A 26,634-nucleotide genomic window follows, 5' to 3' on the forward strand; every position below is an offset into this window, starting at 1 on the left:
CACAAAACTACTAGTATAATGGAAGCAAGCAATTGGCTAGATTTCTTTTGAAATTAGCAAATCAGGGAAGGATAAACAGATAGATATGTAATTTAAGTATGATTCTTCATTTATTCATCAATTGTTATGGAGAGTTAACACATTTTCTTTGGTTATAAGTCTACACTATACAGATAATGTATGTCTACAATTTCCATTTTGAATTTGAAAAACATGAGTCAAAAGTTTAAACCTTGTGACACTGAGTAGCAGATTATTACAATTTAATCCATTAGTCTTATACTACATAACACTTCCTACTCAGCAGTTCCATGTGATTTACATATCATTTAATTAAGTAACAAGAGCAACTGGTGAGCTCTCTATATGTACAATTGGCTGCATTTTACAGAAACAATGGAGAATATTAGTCAAGAAGGCTTTATACTAATTCAGTGCTGATTTATTACACATCCTGGCCCCAGTTTCTCTAGATTTCATCTCTGCCATGAATGTGTATGTTTTTGTTGGCTATCATTAGACTTGCACTTGGTATTAAGCACTGTACTCAACTGGTATATGTGTGAAAAATAACAGAATGATAGGTTGATAAAATAATCAATTACACATATTATTTTATTCTTTGCAGATTACACCCAAGACTTATCAATCTTTATGGTGAAAGCATGGAAGAAATGAATGATTCCAAAGTAACATGTAATTGTTTATAACAGAAACATATGAACGGACATATTTTAAACAGATATCCTAACAGGAAAAAAAAATCTTTTAAAGAAATTAAAATTGCTTGCTACTTTTGACATTGCTAAAAATTAGCATTGAGGGTTTGAATATACCACATGATTTAAATTCTGGGTTTTTTTTTGGAATGTCTTTATATCTACTTTTTAACCTAGATATGTAATTCCAAAGTGAAATAATTTACATTCTTTCATTTTTCAGGACCATCAATTCTGTTGTTAAATATCCTGTAGTCTGGTACGCATAGACCAGAGTTCATGTACGAATGCCCTGATTTTCCTAATGAGGGACTTCTCCAGTGAGGTTAAATTTCAAAATTATACGACTCAGTCTGACCAGAAATCGAACTACTATTTTCAAAATTTCTCTAATAACTAAACAACTTCCCCCCAAAAGAATCTCTCCTTATTTTTAAGTTGTTATGGTACCAATTTTACGAATATTCTCTGAAACTTGAAAATGCAAGTTGATTTTCTTCAAAGTGGTGGGGGTTTTATAATTCATAGTTTATTAAATTTTATTTTAAACTATGCAAAATATCTAACTGGGCAGAATCTGGCCCATTAGGGAGCTGCGCTCTCTTGCTCCTGACAGTCCTATGTTCTGGCCATTATAACGTAGCTTTCAATAGCACCTGAAATGCTGTCATTTCTGAATAGGAAAGAACCAAATTTAAGTTTCCTCAGGGATCATCCTTGAGAAAGAAATTCTAAATTTGGGCTTTATTTTCCACCAGTGATTCTACACATTTTCCTGAACGGCTTCTATTCAAAAAAATATACTTTAAATTTTATAAATGTAATCAGATTGTATTGGCACACAGAGTTCACAGGAGGTTTCATGTTCATGCATCTCTGTGCATCCCGCACTTTCCACCAATCACAGACTGTAGGCTTGTGATGGATAACTTATACAGCAATTAGGTGGTCTGAGGAAGATGGCTTTTGGCAGGGACTTCCTATAAATATTTCCTATGGAATATTTTCCATAATAGTAAAGACTGACCTCTAATTTATCTATTTGATCACATCTTGTAACAGATTTTCAAAATTTGGCCACCGTCTTCTTATATATATAAAGCCAGATTTAGCTCAGTTCAAATGAAATTATATCCTAAGATCAGCATCTAGTTCATATGTATGAATAAATAATACAAAAGATTATCTTTAAATGTCTTAAAATTTTAAAATATAAATTATATAATTATAAAAAGGAATCTAAGATAACCAATAAAAATTTAAAATGTTTCACTGATCACTAAAACATATACCATGGAAATTTTGATGTTATATTTATATTCACTGGATATAAGCTAAATCTATTTTAAAATTATAAATTATGTTTCCCCATTTCCATGCAGAAGAGACTGATCTTATAAGCATTTAACACTTACATTTGAATAGAAAAGGGTAATATCCAGTTACTATTTACAGAGTATCAGTATGATAGATTTCTCCTTAACCACTGTTTTTACAGAGCTTTGATTTTAAAAAATTATTTGTGAGGTACAGTTTTCATATTTTACATATACCAGTTAAAGTGCAACATTCACAATCTGTTTCAGAATATAAATTAGAATTTTAAGTACTGTTGTTTTGTAAACAAGAAAATTGACTAATGACAGATTTTTAAAATTTACTCTGGGGTACCCTTAAAAAAATTGTTACAGGAGAGACTTATGGATTTATACCTATGTGAACATATATGTATATTTCAAAGTTATGTATGTACAGAAAGAAGAAAGAAATCTATAGTTGTATAAACAACAATTACCTAGAAGTCATCCCATTAAGCTCAAACCAGTGTATAAAAGTTCAGTCTGAAGTTTGCTCTTCAGGCCCATTAATCATAGACTGCTGAATGGTTGTTGATCAAAGCCCATAGGAAATATATTACAAGTAAAGGGCTTAAAGGTAAAATGCTTTCTTTAAAAATATTTAGCCGAATTTTTTCAAAGAGCTGTTTCATTCATTAGGAAACAGCTCTTTGAAAAATTCGGCTGAATATTTTTAAAGAACATAATTCAAACCAGTCTCAAAGATTAGAAATTTATTTTGCTGAAGCAAGCATATATGTTGAAGTCCAAGACTTCTTCAGTCAAGTTTTATGATTTAATTCAGATGCACTTTTATTTCCAAATATCCTCAAGGGATTATTTATCTTAAATGTTTTAGTGTTTTATATCCATTTAATAACTGAAACAATACCTTTTTCATTTGCCTTAAGACATAGTATGTCACAAGGTTATGAGTAAATGTACATAAAAGAACTCTGGGCGAAGCAAAGTTCATGGTTTCTTGTAAACAATGTCTTAAATTTCTTTATTATATACCTGAGTCTTAGTTTTCTCAATTTAAAAGAAATCTTTAATCATCATCATCATCATTGCTTTTACTGTTAATGTAATTCCAACTGTCTCTTCTGTTTTCTTCTTGTAGGATGGATTTGTACTGTCTTTTAAAGAAGCCAGCCTGAAAAAAATCATTGTATAATCACTAGTGTGCAATTATTACACTCATATAAAATATCTAAACAGTCAATGGCAAGTTAACATCGGTGATACTTTCTATGACTAAGTAAAACAACATATAACAAAACCAAATATTTCATAGGCTAATTGATATAAACAAGAGTTAATTGACACCATTTGAGGACCTGCTATAGTTCTTAAACTGTGTCCCATGTAGTCAGTAAAAATTAATTTGGAAAATATGGGATTAAAGAGCAATTACTGCAGGACTTACTAATGCAGGTGTAAACTCCCTAAAATTGACATTCAACATAATGTGCAGTGTTTCTCAAATGTTTTTTTTTTTAAATGAGTTATCTTTAAAGAAGGCATATTTTTCTAGAACTCTGATATGGAAGTTAGGAGAAATATGGTGAAATCAGTACTGTATATTCACTTGGGAGGCACAAATTGGCTTTACGAAAGTCAAGGGTGGCATTTTGAGTGGGTTAACATTGGTAATTATTAAAGAAAGGCTTACCTTCCACATAACATATGAAATCAACAAAAGTAAAATAAGTCCAAGTATCAAGCTACTTGAAATAATTGCCAAGGTCAGATGGCGTGTGGGTCTTTGATGATGTAGTCCTTCGAGCCAAACCTACATATTAACCAACATAAAGAAGCACCAGTTTAAAAGTTTGCTTGTTTCCTTTGCAGCCCCTCCTCAATCCCCAATAGTATTTAGAACAACCCATCCCATTCTCTTGCTGGTTCCTGATCAGAAACAGTAAACAGTAAGTACAATGGACTTTTTCTGTGGTTCTTCCTCCAATCCATCCTAAACTCCTTAAAAAGCTGTCATTCCCTCTTTCCAGGTGTGGAAAATACCAACTCTCAGGAAAGTATCTCAAGCCCTCCATGAACTAGTAAAAAAATCTATTTTCCTGACTAAACACCCTAACAATACTATTTTTCCTACCATCTTAATGTTTCAGTTTAACTTACGTGTGCAACATTGCCATCCTTGTTTAGTTCAATAATTTTTGGATGTGGCTCTGGAAAAGCTGTTGCCCTTATTTCAAACTTGAGTGCTGAAGTCTCATCCTGTTTAATAAATGAAAGATCTCTATTGATTCATAGTGTTATTTTATGAAGACATACTAACAGAACTAATTTCTCATGATCCTTACCTACTATCTAGAAGTTTTCATAATTAATCTTCCACAATTTACTTCACCATTTGTAATTAATTGCAATGCTTATTTTGATGATAAAGGCATGGTCTTGGTATTAATTTATATGGCACCATTTTGTTGAAAAAAAATTTTTTTAAATATATTTTATTGATTTTTTTTTTTTTTTTTTTTTTTTTTTTTTTTTTTACAGAGAGGAAGGGAGAAGAAGAGGGATAGAGAGTTAGAAACATCAATGAGAGAGAAACATTGATTCAGCTGCTTCCTGCACACTCCCTACTGGGGATGTGCCCGCAACCAAGGTACATGCCCTTGACTGGAATCGAACCTGGGACCCTTCAGTCCGCAAGCCAATGCTCTATCCACTGAGCCAAACCAGTCAGGGCTTATTGAAATTTTTTTTATTAAACATAGCCACTTTGCAGATAACTTAATTTAAATACTATGTGTTTGTAGTGTATTTTCCCCTGAGTATTGAATTTTTAACCCCAAAATAAGACTTTCTCCACTTGATAAACCTTTCCTAAAATTAATTTTATTTGGGCTTCTTTTTATTTCTTTCTAAGTTGTGCTGCTCTAATCAAATACACATAGTCTAACTAATACTGTAATGGAAAAATCTGGTACAAATAAGTTATAGCATTCAGATATCAAATCAGTAGGTTGATGAACTCAGAGAACTTTACTATTTACTACAGAGACTTATAAGCCAGAATCCCCAGACACTAAGGACTTTTGAAATTGTATGCAAAATTGAGGTGTTTTTTTAAGTATGTGCATTCATTGGGGAAGATGAGAATATATTCTTGAAGGTCTTAAAAAGTTTTTTTGTTATTGTGTTTTAAAGACAATTTTACTTTTTAGCTTTATTAAATATTAGATTTTAAGCATAATTTAAAATAGTTTGGAAAGAACTTTAAGGTTATACAAAATGTTAAGGCAGTCAATTTCTTTGATTTAATCAAGGTCTAAAAATAGTTGAACATACTTCCTAAAATAAACATCTTAATTACCTATTTAATTACTAAAAACCATGTCATTTAGACAATGTATTCAGTTAAAGTAAAAGGGGAGCGATCAACCGCAACCAAAGGACTTGTATGCATGTATATAAGCATAACCAATGGACACAGACACCGGGGGGGGGGGGGGGGGTAAGGGAGGGGGGGAGGAAATGGGGGATAAGGACACACATGTAACACCTTAATCAATAAAGAAAAAAACTAAACAGTTAAGTTTCACTCTAAATTTTATTTGTTGAATGCTTCCCTATATACCCGTGATGGCGAACCTATGACACGCGTGTCAGAGGTGACATGCGAACTCATTTTTTTGGTTGATTTTTCTTTGTTAAATGGCATTTAAATATGTAAAATAAATGTCAAAAATATTTTTTTTTTTTTTACTATGGTTGCAAATATCAAAAAAATTTCTGTATGTGACACGGCACCAGAGTTAAGTTAGGGTTTTTCAAAATGCTGACACGCCGAGCTCAAAAGGTTCCCCATCACTGCAATATACCATCCTACTTAGATATAGTTTGCGGATTCTGTATGGACTTACCATTTCTAAGATGGATGGCCGGCCTTCCAGCTGAATGTGAACACTGGCTTCTTTCCCACTTTCCATTTTTCCAAAATTGCATGAGAAATTCAAACAATGTGGATCAGGTTTTATGCAGTACTTGAAAGAATACCAAAAAGCTACATTAAAATTTCAACATTTTTTAGAAGATGGATAAAATAATAATTTTATCCATGGAATTAAAATAATTTACATGGAATTAAAGATCTGTTTTTGTCAGTGGCATTTTAAAAATCTTACTTTAAACAATTTAAACAAATGTTTGTTTTATAAAACAAAGTATTTGAACTGGAGCATGTGTTCTTATGAACCTAACCGTCTGGGATAGATGTTAAAAAGAAAGACTCCTAATCAGAATCTTGCCAAGTTGGATGTTCTCTGTTTATTATAAAAGTTGAATAATTTGAATGCTAAGATTGCTTGTTTTTTGTTTTTTTTTTCTCATAAATTCAATTAACTGAAAAGAGTCAAAGTTCTTTTGAGTAGCCTTTGTGAAATGAGATTAAGAGGGTATGGAGAAATGTCTGGCTGGCGCAGAATGGGCATTTGTCAGACAAATAATTAAAATGTATATAGTTAACCCTGGGTCTATCTCAAATTTCCAATCGTGTCTGTTCCTCACTTGCAAGAATATTACTTGTTTCTCTCCTAACCCAACTGACAGCTCAAACCCATTGACTTTAAGCATTTCAGTTCTGTATGTTGGAAAACAAAAACAATGAAAAACTGAAACTTACCAATAGCCTCTTATCAGTTCTCGAAAAGAATTTATATATGTCTCTTAGGGCCTCCATTGCATCTTTTTTCTTTTCTGATGTGCACATTCTTTGATAATTTTTAAAATGGCATTCTCCTGAACTAGTCTATAAAGATAGGAAGCAAGAAAAGTGTTATAATTCAATATTGGAAAGAACAACAAAAGCTACATGGTTTTAAAAGTTCCAATAAAAATGAAGTTCCAATTGCTTGATTACCTTTTCTAAAAATATCAAGTACTTCTGAAAGTGTGAAAATATTTTTGACAGATATTTGGGAGAGATTAAATCTCTGCAGCAAAAACACAAACTCAGAAAAATTTTAGAGGGTTGGATATAGGTCCTCAACTAATCAAATGGCCTTAACCTTACAGAAAATTAGGGCAATGTAAAAAATGGGCATTTGAGCATTAGCATGAAATTCAACATTTCTCGGGCTTTAGACACTATGTCCTACCATCTAAATTTGGAATTCAAGTAAGGTTTTAAAAAATTAGAACACAAACCCAATTGGTAGGCTTATTGATTGATTGCTTGTCTTGAAACTGGGAGAGTAAAAACAATTCTGATGGAATCAACAACATAAGAATACTTATTCTTAAGTAGTGATTTGAATATTCTTTCTTTAAAAAAGGCTGAAATACTAATTTTGTTCCCCAACAGTGGTCTCAAGTTTTATGGTAAATTCTATCAAATTAGTCCCACAGGTCCATATCACAAAGAAAATGTACTGAAATAGTAGAGCGTAATTCTGTTATTGTATGTGTCAAATGCAGGGGTTCTAATGCAATGTATAATAGTCAAGGTGTACTCAATGAATGCAGGGTGAATTTATAGCTGAGAGTGTGATTGAAGTTAACAGACATTTCCATTTCAGCAGTATTACTTACAATAAAGAAGGGAACAGATTTTTACCTGGACATCCAAAATGTTGAACAACTTATCAGTTTGGGGGATAAAAGAATTCGGGACCATTATTTCCATACTAACATTTGGAGCCATGCTAGGGCCTGTGTTGATAACCTGGTAAGAAGGAAAAAAAATGAAACTGTTAAATGTTTTCATAAATGTAAGTACAGATATAAATGAGCTCTTAGGCAAGCCCATCTGTTTCATGAAACATTTCTAGTGGTAGAGATTTGTAGTTGGCAGCTACACCACAAAGGGAGACAGAATGTTGACAGCGAGAACTTAAAAAAATTTGCTAAGAAGTACAACCTTTAGTCTTTACTCCCAGCTCTCTCCTTTTGCTATTAATTAGGACAGAATGTCCAGGCAGATGTTTTATTGTAGTCTAAAGAAAGAGACATCAACAGTGTACATTTGTATGGCACATTCTGTATCTAAAATGCCATGACCAATCGGTCCTCATCACTATCCCATCAGATGGGGCAACATTTAATTATTTGCCAGCTCAAAAAAAATGCTAAGAGGTGTTAGTCAACGATGCGCCCAAGATAAAAATGAAAAGAATTGGGACAAAACCCAGGTATTCTAATTTAAATCCTATGATGTTTTCACAAACCACTCTGTGCAGAGGGGATGTCAGCAGTAAGTGCATAAAATGTATTTTAATTCAGGATTATTATAGTGCTGATACACTCAGAAAACCACAAAGGGGTAGGTTATTCGGTTTTAGAAAAAATTCAATAGGTTTTTAAAGAATAATGCATAAGGGAGTGATATTTCATTATTGCTGATAAATTTGGGGATTGCAGATCCCTATAAAAGGAAATTGGGCCAAAATATTGCCGCCTGAGAGCTTCACTATAAAACCAATACAAAGTCAGAAATGAGATGTACCAAATACCTGGTTGAAACAGCATGACTCACAGACTTGCAATACTGTTTTGAATGCGTATGATATAAATGAAGAAAGTGTCTTTGGCTTTGGGACATATGGTAATTGCTCAGCCATGCAAGCCCGGGGCAGTTTCAAAGGCAGTGCCCAGACCTTGAGACAAGTTTTCCCAATGCCTGCAAATAATCATTCTAAACTACAATACCTTCCATCCTTATTTGCCGGGTAACATTTATACCTCCCAAGAATGTATTCATACTTACTCAGACTCACCAAACCTACAGGACTTCAAAATAGAGGGCTAAATTTTTTCAGTACTGCTGTGTGTTAGTATAACAAAAACGACTGTATGTAGACTCAATAGGATTTCAAGGTCATTCTTCTTCCACAGATCTGGGGCAGGGCCCAGGAATGTGCATTTTGGACAAGCACTCCAGGTGATTCTGATGCACATTTTGAAAAGCATTGCCTTACAAACTATCATGATGTACCGAAATCCAGACCCACACCCCGCAGATTGTTACATAGCTCTAAGGATATTTGGGCAGTACTTTTGGTTCAAAAAATATTTTTGTGGACATTATCTCCAATTATTTACTAATCATCAACATCCATGATGCACCAAAAATATCAGTTGATAGTAAATAAACATTTTAAGTTGTCTTTATATTAGTATACTAATATTTCTGGAAAATGACACTATACTTTTTAAAAAGATGATTGAATAAATGAGGCATCGCTTGCTACAGGTAACCTATCAATGGCTTGAAAGGCTGACCCCAGCAGACCTTAAATGGAGTTGACTTGACTTGGTCATTTTAGGGCTTTTAAATGCTTCAACTAAGATGAGAGTTCACTGATTTGCACCTAAACATGCCTTCCCTTGGCCTATCCTGTTTTTTTGTTTTGTTTTTTTTTCTAGGCATCTCTAGCAGATTCTCTTCCTCCCATAATTTTGCTAGCTTCAAGTGTTACCTCTGTTTCTACTAGCTCATTCCCACCTGTACCGTAATGAGATATGGGCTTGAGTAAGAGGGACAAGAACAGTGGGAGGAAAGGGCATGGGCACCCATGTGCCAGCTCCTTCCTTATCCTAACCAAACTGTGCTGGCCCAAGGCTGAGGGACATCACAGGGATACGACGTCCTCTCGAGCAATGCACCAGTCACAGTCTTTCAGTTTGTTACAAACATCAACACAACCAACTTTTCTTACGTGGAAAGTGAAGTTCATTTTCTCTGTCATGCACGTTTCGGGCTCATGGTCCTCCTTTGATCCATACACAAGTGAAGTTGGATTTATAAACCTAATAGAAACAAATTCACATTTAGTGTGTTTTTCAGTGTTACAGTCTCATTCATTCATTTATGAAGTATATATGGGATGTGTGCCAGGTGCCAGGCTGTGCTAGGTGCAAGGAGGCCAATATTCATAAGACACTTGGCCCACTCAAGATTTGTACAGTTTACTCGAACTTGGTTAGTGGTCTTTCTTTTGATGAGGTGTTATAAACAGTCTTCCTCTACAGTTTGGATTACAGCTTATCCCTTAAATATGCTATAATTTAGACAACAGGCACTTTCTTAAGCACAAATACTTTTGGTTTCTTGGTAAGATAGTAATTTTAGTAAAGATGTTAATGAAATTAGAAAGCCATGTGCTCTGACTTGGGTGACAGTATCTCTTTCCAACACTATGGCTCATTCTACTGATTTATGTAAATCTGGCAAATATGATATAAATTATTAGCCTTCCCCTATGACTTCAATATGCTCCTATACTTCAATCTACCTTACCTATTTTTTGAGCTATTTCTTCCCATCTCCTAATTCCTGCTGGCTATTTGTAGTGAACCCAGACCTGGGGAACAATTTGAGCAGCAATAAGTATGGCAAAATTTTTGTTAGAACACAAAGTTGTTGCCCTTTTACCTGTGATTATACATATGTACGGTCAGTAGTGAACTTTAAGAAATACTTTTCTAGGGAAATCCTGACTCCACAAGTTGCTTATATTTGGCAGCTGATATGATGCCCTGCAAATTAGGGACCCATTACACAGGAAAGAAATTAGAAATATTCAAATGTAGAGTAGGCAGGGTAATAGTTGCAGAATAGTCCTTGCTCAAAATAATAATATGTGGATATGAAAAAAAGGGAGGATGCTCATTACAGGAAAATGAAGGAGGGCAGGCAAGACACCATTCAAAACCAAGAAACGCGCAACTGCTTCTCTTTGCTTCCCACTGACTTTCGAGGTTCTCATCTTCCTCAGACGGCGGCCTTTATCCCCCTGCTTTTTATATTTCACAAACCTGTTACCCTATTTCATCAGTTTCAGACACTGATATGTTTATTTTTATATAATTCTATGCCATCCTATGGGTGGCTAAAAGTTATTGAGGATGGTTTATATTTAGAACAACAAAAACTCACTTGTCCATTTTATATTTATCTTCAATAGCTTTAAAATGTATTTTTAAACAAAGATTAATCATTTCCAATAAAATCATTAAAGGTTTTCTTAAGACTCCTTTCATTCTTTCTTCATACATGTCTTCCTTGCATCAGAATCAGAACCACATAAACAATTACTAAAATTATGAGGAATCAGTGACTATTGACTCTGGGACTGTGGGGTGAGGAACTCTGTGATTCACAGTTATTAAGAGCAGAAAAGAGCTGCAGACAGCTCTCTCCTACACAGGTTCTAGAGAGTAGTCGTTTGGTCAAGCTTGCGATTCTTGAAACTTCACACTTGTCACAGCCACTGAGTATGACCAAGCAAACTGCACTGTTCAACTCCCAGTAGCCCGGCCTGCCCTGGGGACCTACGGACACGTCCAGCACAAGGCTGGCCAGGCTCTTCCAGCAAGAAATCCCCTCCAGCTAGGCACTCGTGTGAGGTGGTCTCAGTGACAATTATATGATGGGGTAAAATAAGGAACAGCTGGGCAAGGAACTACACTGCTGCGGTAATTGTTAAGAGAGAAACAGCATCGAATCTTTAAGAAGTCTTTTCAATATGGTTTAGACTAATAATGGACACAGCTACAAGATTGAAAATGAGCTCTCCTCTCTAGAGGAGGCCCCAGCATCTACTTACCCGTGCACAGTGAGCATGACTTCATACCTCAGAGGTACTGCCAAAGTCACTTTGTTATGCTTCAGATGGTCCATCTCCCCTTCGTTTTTGCTACAGAAACAAACAGAAAATGCCCTGTTAGAATGCATCCGGCACAAACACCACCTTCAGTGAGAACTAGTTATATACCACGGATACCTTATAAACTTGGAGGTGGGTTTAAATAATGCTTTTTGGGGAGTGGGTATAAAAGTGGATGTGACAGACATTTTTATGTCTGTTGGCAGAAATTTGCTTTCATTATATACAGTTTTTTCCTCCTATGCTGGTTAAAGGTTTGTGTCTTAGATCATGTAAGAGAAGTTTTCTCCTGCAGACAATGGGACACGCCATGGTTTCCCGAAGGTCCCCTCCCAAAAATGTCAGGGGTCTGTTTCCTTCCGCACCATTATTTCTCACAGTGAAACCCACCAGGAGGCATGCACTGTGATGTTGAGATCCTCTTCTGCTCTGCTCAGGGAGCTCGCATCCAGCAGAAAGCTCACATCTACCTGCACACAGAGAAGGAAAGCGCATTTAAAGAACAATCTAGTACATGTTGATCATCTGAACTTGAATGTTTCTTAATAGTTTATACCCTGTGGGATGCCCAGCTGTCTAAACGATGTTCTAGAAACACAAGCTACCCCCCATTTGGACAGCGAGCTACAGGGAAGCTGTTGGGGTTTGTGGCGACTTGAAAGCACCAGCATTTCCACAAGTGACATTCAGAGACAAAGCCTCCTCCGAATGTAAAGACAGGCAGGTCCAGACGGACAGAATCAGAGATGCTTTAACAACTTGAGAGGGGACTCTTGCCAGAAACACCTCTCTGTATAGCAGAGGTAACATGCCTGGCAGATAGGACCACCTGGGGCATGGCGGGGGGAGTGTTGGGGAGGGGTGACACGGGAGTAGAATTCTGATCGACACATTCACGTACCCCCCACCTTTTACAGTGAACATTGCCAAGACTATAAACACAATCTCAAAGGTCTCAAGCCCAGTTGGTTTTGGTTTTATCACTTTAGCTATTTACCCTAAGCAAATAATAATAAATTATATATTTGTATGCATCATAAACATGGAAAAAATAGAAAAACTTTTGTATTAAAAATTATAAATGCTAAATGCTTACCCTTGAGAGATGATCTACAAATATATAACCAACATTACAGTCAATTTTTACTATGCCAGAGCTGTCTGTTACGTCACAGTTTATTTGCTTCTCTTCCTAAATAAACAAACAAAATCAGTTAGTTTAGGTAGAAAAGGGAACAAGAAGTTTGTAACCCATGTTTAAGGATGGCTTTTGAAAAAACATCCCCAAAGAATTTACTTTCCTAGACAACTATATTTGGAATAAACAGAAATGTAATCAAATGATATAATATGTACATATGTGTCTAGGTTTATTCTATCATTCATGTAAATTCTCCACAGAATAATTTCTGGACTTGAGGCTTTCATCCAGGTTTGTGTATCCCTATTTAATTCAAGGCCCAGTTCCTTGTAAAATCATGAGGCAGGAATCATAAGGTCTGTGTTTCACATCCCTCTTCTGTGTGGGATGTGAGAACGTGTTAAAGGTATATAATGCAATAACTGGAATCATCATAGTATAAATACACACACATACATATCCCAATATTCCAGGGAGATATACATCTCTGTATGTATTTGTACAGATATGTATTTCCCTGAATATTTGAGTTTTCCCTCTTACAGGTGCAAACAAGCTCTTATCGCCTTAGGGAAAGGGGGAATAGATTTTTGTGAGAGGTCAAAGGCCTCTCAAAATGCTCTTAATGTGAGGAAATGGTCTCTGGATAAGATCTGAGTAAGTTTGCTAAGGAAGAGGGAAGCATCAAAGGAGAAAGAAGTTGAGGCTTTTGTCTTTGAAATTTAAGCTTATTAATACCTCACTAGTGGATTTAAGTGCTCGCAACTGAGGCACGGAGGTAAGAAAAGATCTCCAGGTGCTTTGAACCCTTTCAGGGAAGGAAAAACTTGCCTAAAATCTGGTCAACACCAGAATTTTGGATTTGCGGCATGTTTAGAGGTCCTTTGGGAACAAGACTGGGTGTATGAGCTTCAAATGCAGAGGGGTGACTGGGAGTCCAGCAGGGAGGACCAGTATTGCTTGTGCAGGAATCCAACCAAGAGCAGCAGCATCAAGCACCAGGAAGACGTACTAGTGAGAAAAGCAATGTCTTGGATAACTAGGACATTGTTTCTGGGAAGCAGGAGGCTGACTTTTTTGATCTCGGATTCCAAGGAACTTGTCATTTTGATTAGGGGCATGAGAAAGTCTTAAAATTACTAGAAGCCAAAGGGGATGTCTAAAGAAATGCCAGCTATTTAGACCTCAAATTGATGAAGTGATTTATACCATTTACATCTTTAAAAAACTAAGCAAAATATCATGTAGTATCATGCTACTGTGGTTTTCAACACTTACCAGATCTAAAACCTTAATGAGGTAAAGGCCAGCGGGTAGTTTGATATGCAGGGTTGTTTCATACGCATCATCTCCAGCATTAAACAAGGACACATTCAACATTAATGTCTTCATACTTCCAACAGCGAGATAGGTTTTATTTTCGTATGGCCTAAAAATTAAGTACTATTATTTAGTTCTAATTTGGAAATAAAAATCCCATCTCTTCATTTATTTATCCCGAACATAAAATATTAATTTGAAAAAAACAATCAGAGGGAAATGACCACATGCAAGTAGATGCAAATCTATTTTGGAAAGAACTCAATTTCCCTTAGTTCAAATAAATTTGGTCATGTATTACTGGAGAAAAGTTTTTTTTAATTGGTTATAATTAAACTAGTCTGCTTTCTGTTATACTTTTTTTTTTTTTTTGCCTTCACTGGCTGTTTCTTTTTTAAAATAAATCTTTATTGTTGAAAGTATTACATATGTCCCCCTTCTGTCTTGCCCACTCCCCCCCCATTGACCTCCTCCAGCCCGCCCTGCCCCCGGCCTTCCTGATGCTATTGTCTGTGTCCATGGGTTATGCATATATGCATACAAAGTCTTTGGTTGATTACCTCCCACCCACCCACCTCCCCTGTCTTCCCTCTGAGATTCCGCACTCGGTAATACTTCTTTTCTGCTTAACTTCTTGGTTCTATACTTTTAACACATTTTCCTCATTATTGTGCAACATATTTCTAAAAGCAAAGTATGTTTTTCCTATCTTCCTTTATTCTTGAATAGACATTGAATTAGCTGCTGCCCAAACCGAAGGGGGGAGTGGGGGTAACTGGAAGAAAAGGAGAACGGAGAGTATTGCCACCAAAATACAACATGTTTTGGTGGAAGTGAGCACGGCCTGAGAAAGGACGGCTATTCTCAGCACGTGAATCCAACTGAGATCTGTAGAGTAGAATCCATTTCATAAGACAGGCTGGTCTCTTCTATGGATAATGAGACCAAATTAACAGACGTGTAGAAGTGCTTCACTGTGCTGTGACCTGGAAAGAGAAGATTGCCCCAAATCTAGACACGTGAGCGAGATCAACTTCTGGCTCTGGCCCCCGTTCTTCTGGAGGAGGGTGGTGTAATTAACATTTTTAAGCCTCAATCACGTCACCTGTAATAATAACTACTATTCATTGAAGATGTGGGTCATGGAATCCTCAGAGCAACACATTTATAGATGAGGAACTAGAGGCTTAAAGAACTTATTCAAGGTCTCTCACAGCTAAAAAGTTTCAAAGCAAATGCAAATCTCTTCGCTTACACAGCCCATTCTCTTTACCAATGAGAGACTGAGAAGAGCTGAATGCTAAAGAAGACTTTTGCTACACTATGATTCTATAAGCTTTCCTTAAAGACAGATGTCCCTAGATATCCAAGAATTTAGAAATAGTAGTTCAACCAGAGAAGGGTATGACCCAAAGCAAGAGACCAGATGACAATAATCATAACTACACAAAAGGTAAAATATTCACTTAGCACTTTAAAGTTTAGAAAGTTTCCTTAAGAAAGTAAGCATCTTCTATACTACATTCATGTGACCTGTACCCTGCATTCACAACTACTCAATTGACCAAGAAATTAATGGCAGCATCAATACTAAAGTGTAAAGTTTTGAGGAGTTAATTATTAATTCCCATGAACTTCAGAATGAAAACAAAATTGTAATTTGGGGCACATTTCTCCACTTTTATACCTTTAGTATAACTCTAAGAAATGGAACCGTTTACTTAATACCTACTAGTAAAAGGTCTTCCCCTCTTATCTTGATTTTTTCCTGTTTTAAACTTATCAAGGTAGAACATACACATAGCAAAATGCACATATTCCAAGTTGCAGCCCAATTAATTTTTACAGACTAAATACAGACATGAAACCAGCACACAGATAAAGAGAAAGGTATTACCAGTCTCATCAGAAATAAGCACTTCCCTCCAGTTACTTCCCCCACCTATTGCCTTGCTTTTACCAGTACAGACTGGCTTTGCCCACTTTTATATTTCACATCAGTGAATTCATAATGTATGTAATTTTTCTTTACTCAAATTTTAAATAATCAGGCCTTCTTAAAAGTTTGTTTGTAAAATTAATCTACATTGACTTGTGAATTGTTTATTCTCATTGATTATCTATATATGTATATATATATCCTATCTAATAAAAGACAAAAAGGGTAATTGACCATACCTTCGCTATGCTACCCATTGGCTAATCAGGGCGATATGCAAATTAACTGCCAACAAAGATGGCGGTTAATTTGCATACGTAGGCGCCAAGCAATGGAGCGAAGCTGGCTGGCCCCTGGCAGGAGCAGCGAGTGAAGGCCGGTGTGGCGAGTGAAGAGCAAAGAGGGAAGCCCCCTGCGCTGGCCTCCGCCACGCCCCCGGGGCCTGAGTGGGGCATGTGAAGAGCTAAGCCTCTCACCCGCCACACCGGCCCCTCCCGGCGAAGAGTGAAGGCCTGGGTTCCGGGCGCCGGAGGAAAACTGGTGCCAGCAGCCAGGGGAAGGGGCCCCTGAGCGGCCCCAGACTGCGAGAGGGCACAGGCCGGGCTGAGGGACCCACCTGAGTGCACAGATTTTTGTGCACCGGGCCTCTGTGATATATATATTCCATTTTGTAAATATACAACATTTTACTTATGCATTCACATTGTATTTATCCATTCAACTATCCAGCAATTTCTAGTTTGGCTCGATTACAGTCTCTTGGTGAACATATCTATGTAATTCTGTTGGGTCTCCCTAAGAGCAGACCCTTATGGTTTGTAACCCAGAATTAATTCCTTAAAATGCTACATCTTGGCTTATTTTAGCAACCAGCTTAAATTATACTAACTATATTTAAGTAACAAAATATACTATAAGGAACTATATTTAAGTAACCAAAAATAAAGATATGCTACAGAACTCTCATACAAAAAGCAAGCATACTATAGAGCAGGGGTTCAAAAACTGCCGCCAGAAGGCCCCGTTCAGACCTCTGCCTGGTTTGGTAAATAGCGGCTCCATGGAACACAGCCACGCTCGTTCATCTGTGGCCGCTTTTACACGACGGATGCCAGCAGAGTTGAGTAGCTGAGCGAGATCTCCATCCCACAAAGCCTAAAACAGCCACTATCTGTCCCTTTACGGAAAAAGTGTGCCAGCTTCTGCCATAGAGCAGTCTGATGGATAAGTGTCATTAATAAGCATACAAAATAATATCACTGTATTTAAAATCTATTCTGTGTTATTCTGACAACCATAGAGGCTCACTTCAAACAGCCTGGGATACAGGATTAGAGAAAATGCCTCTCTAGGCCTCACAGTTCCTTGGCTGGTCCTGGAGGCATCGAGGAGAAAGGAATGAAGAACGTGCCCACGTGCAGCCTCTCCAGCTCCTGACCCCTGGGTCCGAGAAGCTGGGAAGGATGTGCAATGACTGACAAAGCCGTCATTCTAAACCTTTTCAGGGTGGAACAATTTGACTCCGTGATGGCGTGTTTTAGAGCAGGGCGGTGATTCACCCATTCCTGTGTGGTAAACCGTGTTACATAAGCACGCATCTGCTTGGTGGCACCGTGCTAACGGGCAGAGAAGAAATGCGCAGGAACATGGCCGTCCTGCATTCCCCCACTGTTCTCTAATCACGTTACAACGGAGGGAGCCTGGGCGGTTCTAAAAGTGAACTTCAGCTTGACATTCAAGTTTAATTAAGACTTGAAGAGGAGCTGCCTAGAAATAGACGTTTGTAAAATATTCTGGCACGTAACCAAAGCATTAGTCACCGAACACCTTTGGGAAAGGAGCTGGCACTTAGACAAGCAACAGAAGGTGAAAGCATTGCATAAACAGCCAGGTTCCCAGACAACAGCAAATTAAAGAGAAACACAATGTTCACATTTCAGCAGCCAGACTCCTGGTTTAGTTTCCATTTTTAAGCTATTTTGTCACATAGTCATAATTACGATTCTACTCTTTTTGTTAAAATATACATCATACTGTATCTTGATTCGTTAACAAGGTGCCGTCGGAATGATACCCACCAGCTTTGTACGGGAGACATGACAAAGGACCAGGTGCGCATCTGCAAGTGCGACAAGGCTGCACCAGAGCTCTCCCCAGAAATCGGAGTTCATTTTTCATTAGAACACGCATAATGCAGACTTGAAATTTACCAAGCAGCCTAAAATCCATGGAATTTAAACAAATCAAGGTACTGTGTACATAGAGAATCACAACTTAATAAGTGAGAGAGGAAAAATAGGAAAATGATGTATTTTAGCACCAAGCACTATGTTTTTATTGAGTGAATGACATTGTTTTATTTTGCAAGAAATGCTCCCCAAGTCTTAGTCTAATGAATGTACTTTGCCTAGATAACACAAATTAGTGCCTTCCCGGCTAACTTTTTTTAAGATGGTAGGATAAAGTATAATGTAAGCTGATATGTACCTGTGTCAAGATGCATGAGTCACTTATTTGACAACATGTAGCCTGCTGCAGGTGGCTTGTAGGTCCAAGTAAAGACAACTATTTTTTAAAATTTTACTGACTTCAGGGGGAAAAATACTGGAAAATTCTTGTTTATTGGAATATATCAGTTACCCAACATTTAAGAAGATTTTATTGAATAAAGGCAAATTCATTGAAGTCTAGAGGAGTACAGCTGGCTGCACTGGATTAGAAGATTGAACTAGGAAATAGCATGTTTTCGTGTACAAAGCATATAATTCATCTTCCCCAACCTCTGTGAGGCACACAGGGGTGGATAAAGGGAGGCTTACAGTTGTGAGTACATGAAACACAGAGTTAATAAAGCTATCGTAACAGTCATATCCTGCATGCCTTTTTCTATACGAACAACTGTAGACCTACTTTTGCCCACCCTGTATATTCCTACTCTCTCCATTTCAAAAATGGACACGTTTGTTAGACTAGCTCTTTCAGCTTCATGGCTGATGTTGACAACTGTCTGCTGTCTAGTCAACAGATTGCCCTATTTAGCGGTTGACAGACCCAGCATTGGGCAGCATTCCCTCGATACCGCAGACGACAAGCCCCTAGTTCACCTTCAGGGAATGAATTATGATCGCACTAATCTGATCACAATGACTCCACGATGGGCCCAGGGTTGAGTGTGTGATACAGGTCTGGCTGATCAGAATAAGTCGGCTCAGGCACTGCCCTTCCTGGAAAGGCAGCTTCAAGAGGACACGGAATTTTGCTCTTGTCCCTTTTTTTCTTGCTGGGAACCTTGGTGCTGCTGCAGCCATCTAGTGACCGCGAGGGAAAAGCCAAGAGAACTGGGAAGATAACCAGGAATGTTCAGGGTTTGGGAGGTGCTCACTAACCCTGCTACAATAATTAAATGCCTTTATTTAAAAGCCCCTATTGCTCAAGTATTCTGTTCCTTGCAGTTAAAGGCATTCCTAAAGGGTGTGAAAGCCATTGTTTCACTCGCGCGGGACGCGTGACTGAGGAACAGAAGAGAACTAGCATTTACGTCAGAATCTATATGCAGGACTTGATTTCAAACTACCTCTGTGATGACTAACACCGGCTGTTATATTTGTAATCGTGATAGTCATATTTGTTCATCTTCGTTTTGCAGTCAGTAAGTCCACTTGAATATGATTTATTCTCCTGAGAGTGTAGTCAGTCAGGAGAAAGCCTCAACTTAATGAAAACACTAAGCACTATTTAGTTTGCTGTTGGCAGTCTATTACTGCAGCCTTCAGCCACGCATGTTCTTTACCGAGTAAATGCGTTTACCTAAAGCGGGTGTGTAGCTCTGGGGCACATAAATACCGTTAGTGCCAGTAGAGTTATGGGCAGGAGAATGCATAGAACATATGGTCACAATTTGCCTACTATTACAGAGAAGGGAGATGGAACACCTAAGTGAGACAGGCATCCATTTGTCTGATAGAGTATAATTTACTAAAGATGCAAAACAGTTTGTCAGAATCTTTTACTGTAGGCCTAAAAAAATTGATTAGAAGAGTTTTCATAAGAGAATTTCTTAAATAAGTTATCATTTCCCAAGTAGAAATCACCTGGAACTCTCCTAATTGATGCAAATGATGCAGGGCTTATAGTTCACACCGGCATTCCTGCCACTTCAAATCTCATAAAACTGAAAACTACTGACCCAGTCATAGTCAGCAGCATTCTGGGGACATAAGAGACAAACTCTGGACAAATAACTAGTATATATATATATATATATATATATATATATATATATATACAGAAAATGTTTAGACTTCAATGGCAACATTCCATTTTATGGCCAAACTAAAACTTTATTATAATCTATAAGTATTCTAACTGTAATTTATCAAAAATAACTTTTATGAAAGCTTCATGCATAGCAGGTTTTGTGCTATGCACCTGGGCCTGCATTACTGCCTTATTTATCTTTAAAACACCTTTCACAGAGTAGGGACTATTTTACCTCCTTATCAAGAAAGAGGTTTATAGAGTTTGAAAGGCTTCTCTACAGCTAGCAGAGGGTAGATACAGAACTTGAACCAGGTTTGATTTCAAACCTGAAACTCTCCATCACCACTACCACATTGGTTCTCAGATCTTAGTATAATAAGAAACCCTTGGAGCCCCTTTAATAAACAACATTTCTGGCCTGGTCCCCATCGCTTCTAATTTGGATGGTCTGGTGGTCTAGGAAACCTGCATTTCTAAGTGATTCTCGTAAAAGTGACTCAAAGGCCACAGCTTGAGAAACATGGCTGTACCCTCAGTTGCCTGCCATTTAAAATTATAATGGACTTGATATTTAGATGTTAAGAAATAGTATCATTTCAAATTAATGATGCAAATTAACCATAATGTAATAGCTTATTGTGAAAAAATACATAATGAATAAAAAATAACAATTTGGTTATATTAATATTTGACCTCTTAATTCAAGATGTATTTTCATTATTCCGAAAAGAAGCATTCTTGGTAAATTTTTGTACAAATTTTAATGTCCCATTTTCTAATAGGTCAGAGGGATTGCAATGAAAGATGACAAAGGTGACAGTGGGAGTTTCTGATTTAAGAAAATAAAACCCTACTATTTGTAGCTGAGATAAGCTTTCCCATACACAACTCTACTTATCAAAGGCCCATGGCAGCAAAACACTAAGAACACTAAACATTTTAGGAAGAAAATAAATACACAAATGGGAAGGTTATACATTTTTCAGCTAATACTTCAACAAAGGCACCACACTACATGCTGGGATGCAAAGTAGTTAGTAGTCACTGTTTTTGGACTAGAAGAACAGCCAATCTGGATAATTAAGTATAAAGTCCAATTATTCATCAAATAGGTTAGGGCTTCTTGGCCCTCAATTGTGGATGCTCAAGGCTATACTGGCATTGCTTAAGTGAAAAGAATTAATTTATTCTCTGCCATATGTGTTCCTACCCAGCAGGATACTCAACACTGTTTCTGAACCTTTTCACTCATTCCTAGTTGACTTCTTATCCCATTTATCATAACAGCTATTTTGAGCTTTTCCCCCCATGCCTTTCACGTTCCCAAATCTATCCTAAAGACCCCCACTTTCCATAGATGAGCCTACTTTTTTGTATTCTGGCCATCCATGAATTCTCTACATTTTATTTCCTTCCACACTGAGTTTCTTAATCAATGTCAAACATCTTTTCATACCTGTTCAGCTCAAGACAAGGACAATTTTAATTTCTTCCTAAAGCTAACTCCTCCACTTGAGTCGATCTCATTATATACTGTTGTTTTTTTAGAACCTTGTTCCATTCTCAGCAAACTCCTATTAGTCACTGACAGTGTTCCAGATATTGTTTTGGGCAAAGTCAACACAAAGATGAAAGGACAGGAACCTGCCTTGAAGCAGCTTCCAGGATGGCGTGGAGACAGACAGTAATGGTAGTGAGTGGCAAGTGCAGTGGGACTAGGGGCACAGGAGGACTTAGGTTTATGTACCTGGAGACAAAAGGGACTTCACCTAGGAAACAGCTGAGATTTTCAAGATAAATAAAAATTAACCAAGTAGATACGTTGGAGAAGTGAAACCAAGAAGTGAAACCATTCAGAGTTCAGGAGAGCATGGTGTGGCCAAGCAACTCTAAGTCCCAGGGAGTTGGTGAGAAAACAGTAAGGAGGTTAGAGTTTAGGTTATAATGAACCAGTGAAGCACTGTTATCAGAGGTGTATGTGAGAAAGCTCACTCTGGAAACATCATGGTAGAGGGATTAAAATAATGTTAAAATAGGAGACCAGCAGTTGAGAAAGCAGGAAAGCCTGTGAGCTATGTAGAATATTCAAAGCTTGGCATGAAGCAATAGTAGTAGAGGCAGAGAATTATGATGAAAAAAACAAAAAAACAAACAAACCACCAATAACATCTATGTGGTTATTATAGGACTTACTAACTTAATGAATAGTAGGGTTAAGAAAGGGGGAAGAATGCAGATTGAGCTACAGAGGACATGCCCAATAGACAACTGGATGTGTGGGTGTGGAACTCAGAGACACTGATTTGGGCATTCGCAGTGTAGGCAGACCAGATGAGGTCACAGTTGTAGGTAAGATAGCCAGGGAAAATATGGGAGTGTGAGAAAGGGGTGAGAAAACCATTGGGGAATCAATAGAGCCAAAATCAAATATCTCCAAAGACAATTGAGGAGAGGCTAGAAAAGGAGAAGGGAGTAGGGTGTCATCATGGAAATTAAAGCAAAAGACATTCAAAGGAGGAAGTGAAAAGCTGTTAAATGCTTCAGAGAGTTCAAATAGGTACAAAAAGTGCCCCCCTGGATTTAAGTAGAAAAATTCTCCAATTTCTTTCTTTCCCTGCCTCTGCATGATGAAATAACATGAGAAAGCCACTTGTTCCTAGTATATTTTCTTCCCTAAGCACTTACCCTGTCATTCAGCTACTACTGCACTGAAATTTCCATCTTACAAATTGCCAGTGATATTTTTTCCACAAGTCACATTTTAAATGCCAACTCCCATGAGCTTTCTCAGTCATTATGCTATCTGGTCTCTCCACAAAATTTTACAATATGAAGTCCCTCTTTTTATATTGGCTATTTCACAGTGCACTCCGTTTTCCTCTCAGTTCTCTTCAGTCTCCTACAGGGACTCTCTATTTGTGTTAAGCTCTTTAAATAAAACTGTCCCCCCAAGAGTTAATCTTCAGTTCTTTCTCTGTGAAGTGCACATTTCACCTCCTCCACCCCCAAGCATTCTCACAAGTCAGGAATGTGTAGAGCACTTCACAGTATTCCCGGAGAGCTGAAGTCCCACCAAATTCAACATGCCCCCATTAAATGTGCTGCCTTTGTAGACTTACCTCCCAATATAATTTCCCATTTTTTCTGTCCTGTCACTGATGCCTCTTTCTCCTCCTTCATTTCCCATACATCGTCATCCCTCAACCTGCGCCGTGCATTCTATCCCTGATCCTCATTTTCATGTCTGCCCTCTGATATGCAAAATAATTTCAACATAGGGGATCTAACATGACAAAATTATAATGGTTTATTTCCCATAATAAAATAATGACAGCAGTCAACATTTATCTAGTGTTCTCTACATGTTAGCTACTATTCTAAGCACATTGCATAAGTTTTCTTCTGACTGTTTCCCCTTCTGTGAATTTAGAAGAACAAGATGGTTTATTCCCTCTCAAAGGTGTCCTATATATTTAGGAATTTCTTTGTTTTATATACCAGTCTGAATTATGTAATCATTTTTCTGAGTGACACAAAACTAAGAAGCATCATGTAGTGAAGGTTAGCTCATTTTGCCATCAAAACTCTAGTAGTAAGAGGCACTGACAAATGTCTAAAACACAACTAAAATTCTAATGCGGATGACTTGACCACAGTCAAATCCTAAACTATCTCTTTAGTTACCTACAAAAGATTAAGACATGCTTCATAAAGCCTTGGTGTTCACATATTCTTGTTCTTTCGAAAAGTGATAATCTCTCTCAGTTGGATCTTGTTCTTTTCCAGTTCTTTACATGCTGCTAACCCCCAAGTATTAGTTCTTAGGCATTTACTCTTTGAAAATCACATGCACACCCATGATCCCATCTTGATGAATAACAAAGAGTAAACTAGACTTACTTCAAAAATCCAATTTTCCCAGACACTTGTAAATCAGCAGAACAATTTTCATGGGCACAAAACCTTGCAAAGTTTATCTGGAAATAAAATATGACAGTATTTTATTGTTAGTTCAGTTAGTAGGCATATTTCTGTTTTTTTTTAAAGACAGACATCTATGATACATGAGAAGAATAAAATTAATCAGATTGATAACTCGTTTTATCATTTTATGAGGAGTTCGATATGAGAATTAGTAGGTTTAAATGAAAAATAATTATTGGGCTAAAAGAACAAAGTTCTTCTAATAGGCAAATTTAAAACCTAAATGTGTTAGGTGGGAAAAAGGATGTTTTTCTTTCATAATAGTTGTAAGAAAAATTTTAAACCAAACTTTGGTGGTAACCTATGTAAGTATTTAAAACCCATGCTGCCGAGATGTTCTTTGTCAGGTTCCTCTCAATTTCCTGATGCTTTGATTCCACTTACTATGTATGAGCCTGGCACTTAATTTTGCAGCGATTTTATGTTTGTTGAAAACAACGAATTGTAGAAATTTAGAAATTTCACTTTAAGAACACACTGAACAAAAGTAAATGATAGCATATCATACCTCTGAGCGTGTTAATAGGACCAGGAGATACTATAAGGTACACGGAAGACCCGAGTTTAAAAAGTTAGACAAAGAGAAAACATGGAAAGAGCAGGGAGGGGTGGGGGGAAGAAAAATGAGAGGCAAAGGTGAAAAACAATGAGATGCAGAAAAGAAAGAAATCTGGAAACTCAGAGAAATGAGCCAGGTACATGAAATGGCAAAGGACTAGAGTGTTGTCAAATTGCATGTCAGATCACAGACTGCCTGTACAGGGGGAGCACAAGGAGAGTGTCAATCTTTCTCTAAATGATTAGGTAAATACGATTTTTTCTATCACTTATTTATAAAACAGGTTGTTCTAAGAGTCAAAATGTTAATTATTATAACTACAAACTGTTTAGGTTTTGGCTTGTGCACTTACAATAAAACGCATTTAAAGGTACTTGCTATTGAAAAGTGAAGTCAAACAGAAGACTGAAAAAACTAACTTCCAGAAATGTTTTTATATATGGGTATAAAGAAAATTTGCTCTTAAGCTATTATCTTTATTCAATCTAATATTGGAGACTAGACATTGGTGATTGTAAGCTCAAATATCAAAGTGACTTAGGGCAATTTTGTTGGGACAGGAAATGAACTAGACCTTAAAACGTCCCTTTTTAAAAAATATATATATTTTATTGATTTTTTTACAGAGAGAAAGGGAGAGGGGGATAAAGAGTTAGAAACATCGATGAGAGAGAAACATCAATCAGCTGCCTCTTGCACACCCCCTACTGGTGTTGTGCCCGCAACCAAGGTACATGCCCTTGACCGGAATCGAACCTGGGACCCTTCAGTCCGCAGGCTGTGAAACGTCTCTTTTATCTTTTACATTCTGTGTGCCATTAGCGAACATTTTAATGAATGTTTTTACCATGTCCCCAAACACCCTGTTGACTATGTCTTTGTGTCGTCGGATAGAAAAGTTAGGAACAACTGGACTCCCAGAAACAAACACTCAGTCAGTGAATCTGATGTATTTTGAGATAAACTGGAAAAAGCAGTTCACTGGTTAGAATGCAGGATCCATCCCAAAATGCAGTCAGTGCTGGAATGGGGCTGGAAAGCAGCTAAATTTTAAAAGAGAAACTATTGTGTAACATAAATACATATGCCTATAAATGAGTAAAACCTAGCAAGGGAATTAGACTAATAAAGACATGAGTGATTCATGGGTGGGGTGAGTGAGAGGGAGACACAAATGAGAGAGAAGAGACAGAAAAAGAGAAAGATAAACTAAACACACATGATGACACAGAATAACCAACTCATGAACGCAACTCACTCCCACTATGAGTGCTCTCTAGTAATATACTTTCTTTCCTGGCAAGACATCAAGAGAGAAAATTAACATTTTATGTAGTATACTAGAGACCTGATGCATGAAAGTCATGTACTTGGGGTGGGGGGCGCTCATCCTTCAGCCCAGCCTGCACCCTCTTGCAGTCCGGGAGCCCTCGGGGGATGTCCGACTGCTGGCTTAGGCCCGCTCCACCACTGCTGCTCTTGCTTCTGGCTGAGCAGTGCTCCTGCTGTGGGAGTGCACTGAGCACCAGGGGACAGCTCCTCTATTGAGGTCTGACCCCTGGTGGTCAGTGTGCGTCATAGCGACCAGTCATTCTGCTGGTTGATTTGCATATTAGCCCTTTATTAGATAGGATGAGAAACCACTGCTATGACTAAATGCACATTTTAAAATATCCAGTTCAATATCCTGAAGGAAATGTAAAAAATAAAAATGAAAATGAAAATGAAAAACAAGACATA

General features: G+C 37.3%; 2 protein-coding genes across 10 annotated transcripts in view; one reads left to right on the forward strand and one right to left on the reverse strand.

Annotated features, from left to right (window-relative positions):
* CERKL (ceramide kinase like) overlaps window positions 1-710 on the forward strand; it is a 99,008-nt gene extending 98,298 nt beyond the window's left edge. The window contains exon 13 of the mRNA XM_036318676.1: window positions 629-710. Within this exon, the coding sequence (XP_036174569.1) occupies window positions 629-710 (82 nt within the window). The remainder of the gene's footprint in view (window positions 1-628) is intronic.
* The window catches only part of ITGA4 (integrin subunit alpha 4), a 337,984-nt gene continuing 311,441 nt past the window's right edge, over window positions 92-26,634 (reverse strand). For 8 of the 9 annotated variants that reach the window (XM_036318670.1, XM_036318673.1, XM_036318671.1 and 5 more), the window contains 12 exons: window positions 24,252-24,328; window positions 14,111-14,261; window positions 12,788-12,883; window positions 12,082-12,161; window positions 11,632-11,721; window positions 9,742-9,832; window positions 7,641-7,748; window positions 6,708-6,833; window positions 5,950-6,069; window positions 4,199-4,297; window positions 3,732-3,851; window positions 92-3,212 (listed from right to left, as the gene is read on the reverse strand). In XM_036318670.1, the coding sequence (XP_036174563.1) occupies window positions 3,108-3,212; window positions 3,732-3,851; window positions 4,199-4,297; window positions 5,950-6,069; window positions 6,708-6,833; window positions 7,641-7,748; window positions 9,742-9,832; window positions 11,632-11,721; window positions 12,082-12,161; window positions 12,788-12,883; window positions 14,111-14,261; window positions 24,252-24,328 (1,263 nt within the window). In that variant the 3' untranslated portion in view covers window positions 92-3,107. The remainder of the gene's footprint in view (window positions 3,213-3,731; window positions 3,852-4,198; window positions 4,298-5,949; window positions 6,070-6,707; window positions 6,834-7,640; window positions 7,749-9,741; window positions 9,833-11,631; window positions 11,722-12,081; window positions 12,162-12,787; window positions 12,884-14,110; window positions 14,262-24,251; window positions 24,329-26,634) is intronic. The other variant, XM_036318669.1, reaches the window with a different exon arrangement.

Source organism: Myotis myotis, unplaced genomic scaffold (genome assembly GCF_014108235.1).
Source record: "Myotis myotis isolate mMyoMyo1 unplaced genomic scaffold, mMyoMyo1.p scaffold_m19_p_8, whole genome shotgun sequence".
NCBI lineage: Eukaryota > Metazoa > Chordata > Mammalia > Chiroptera > Vespertilionidae > Myotis > Myotis myotis.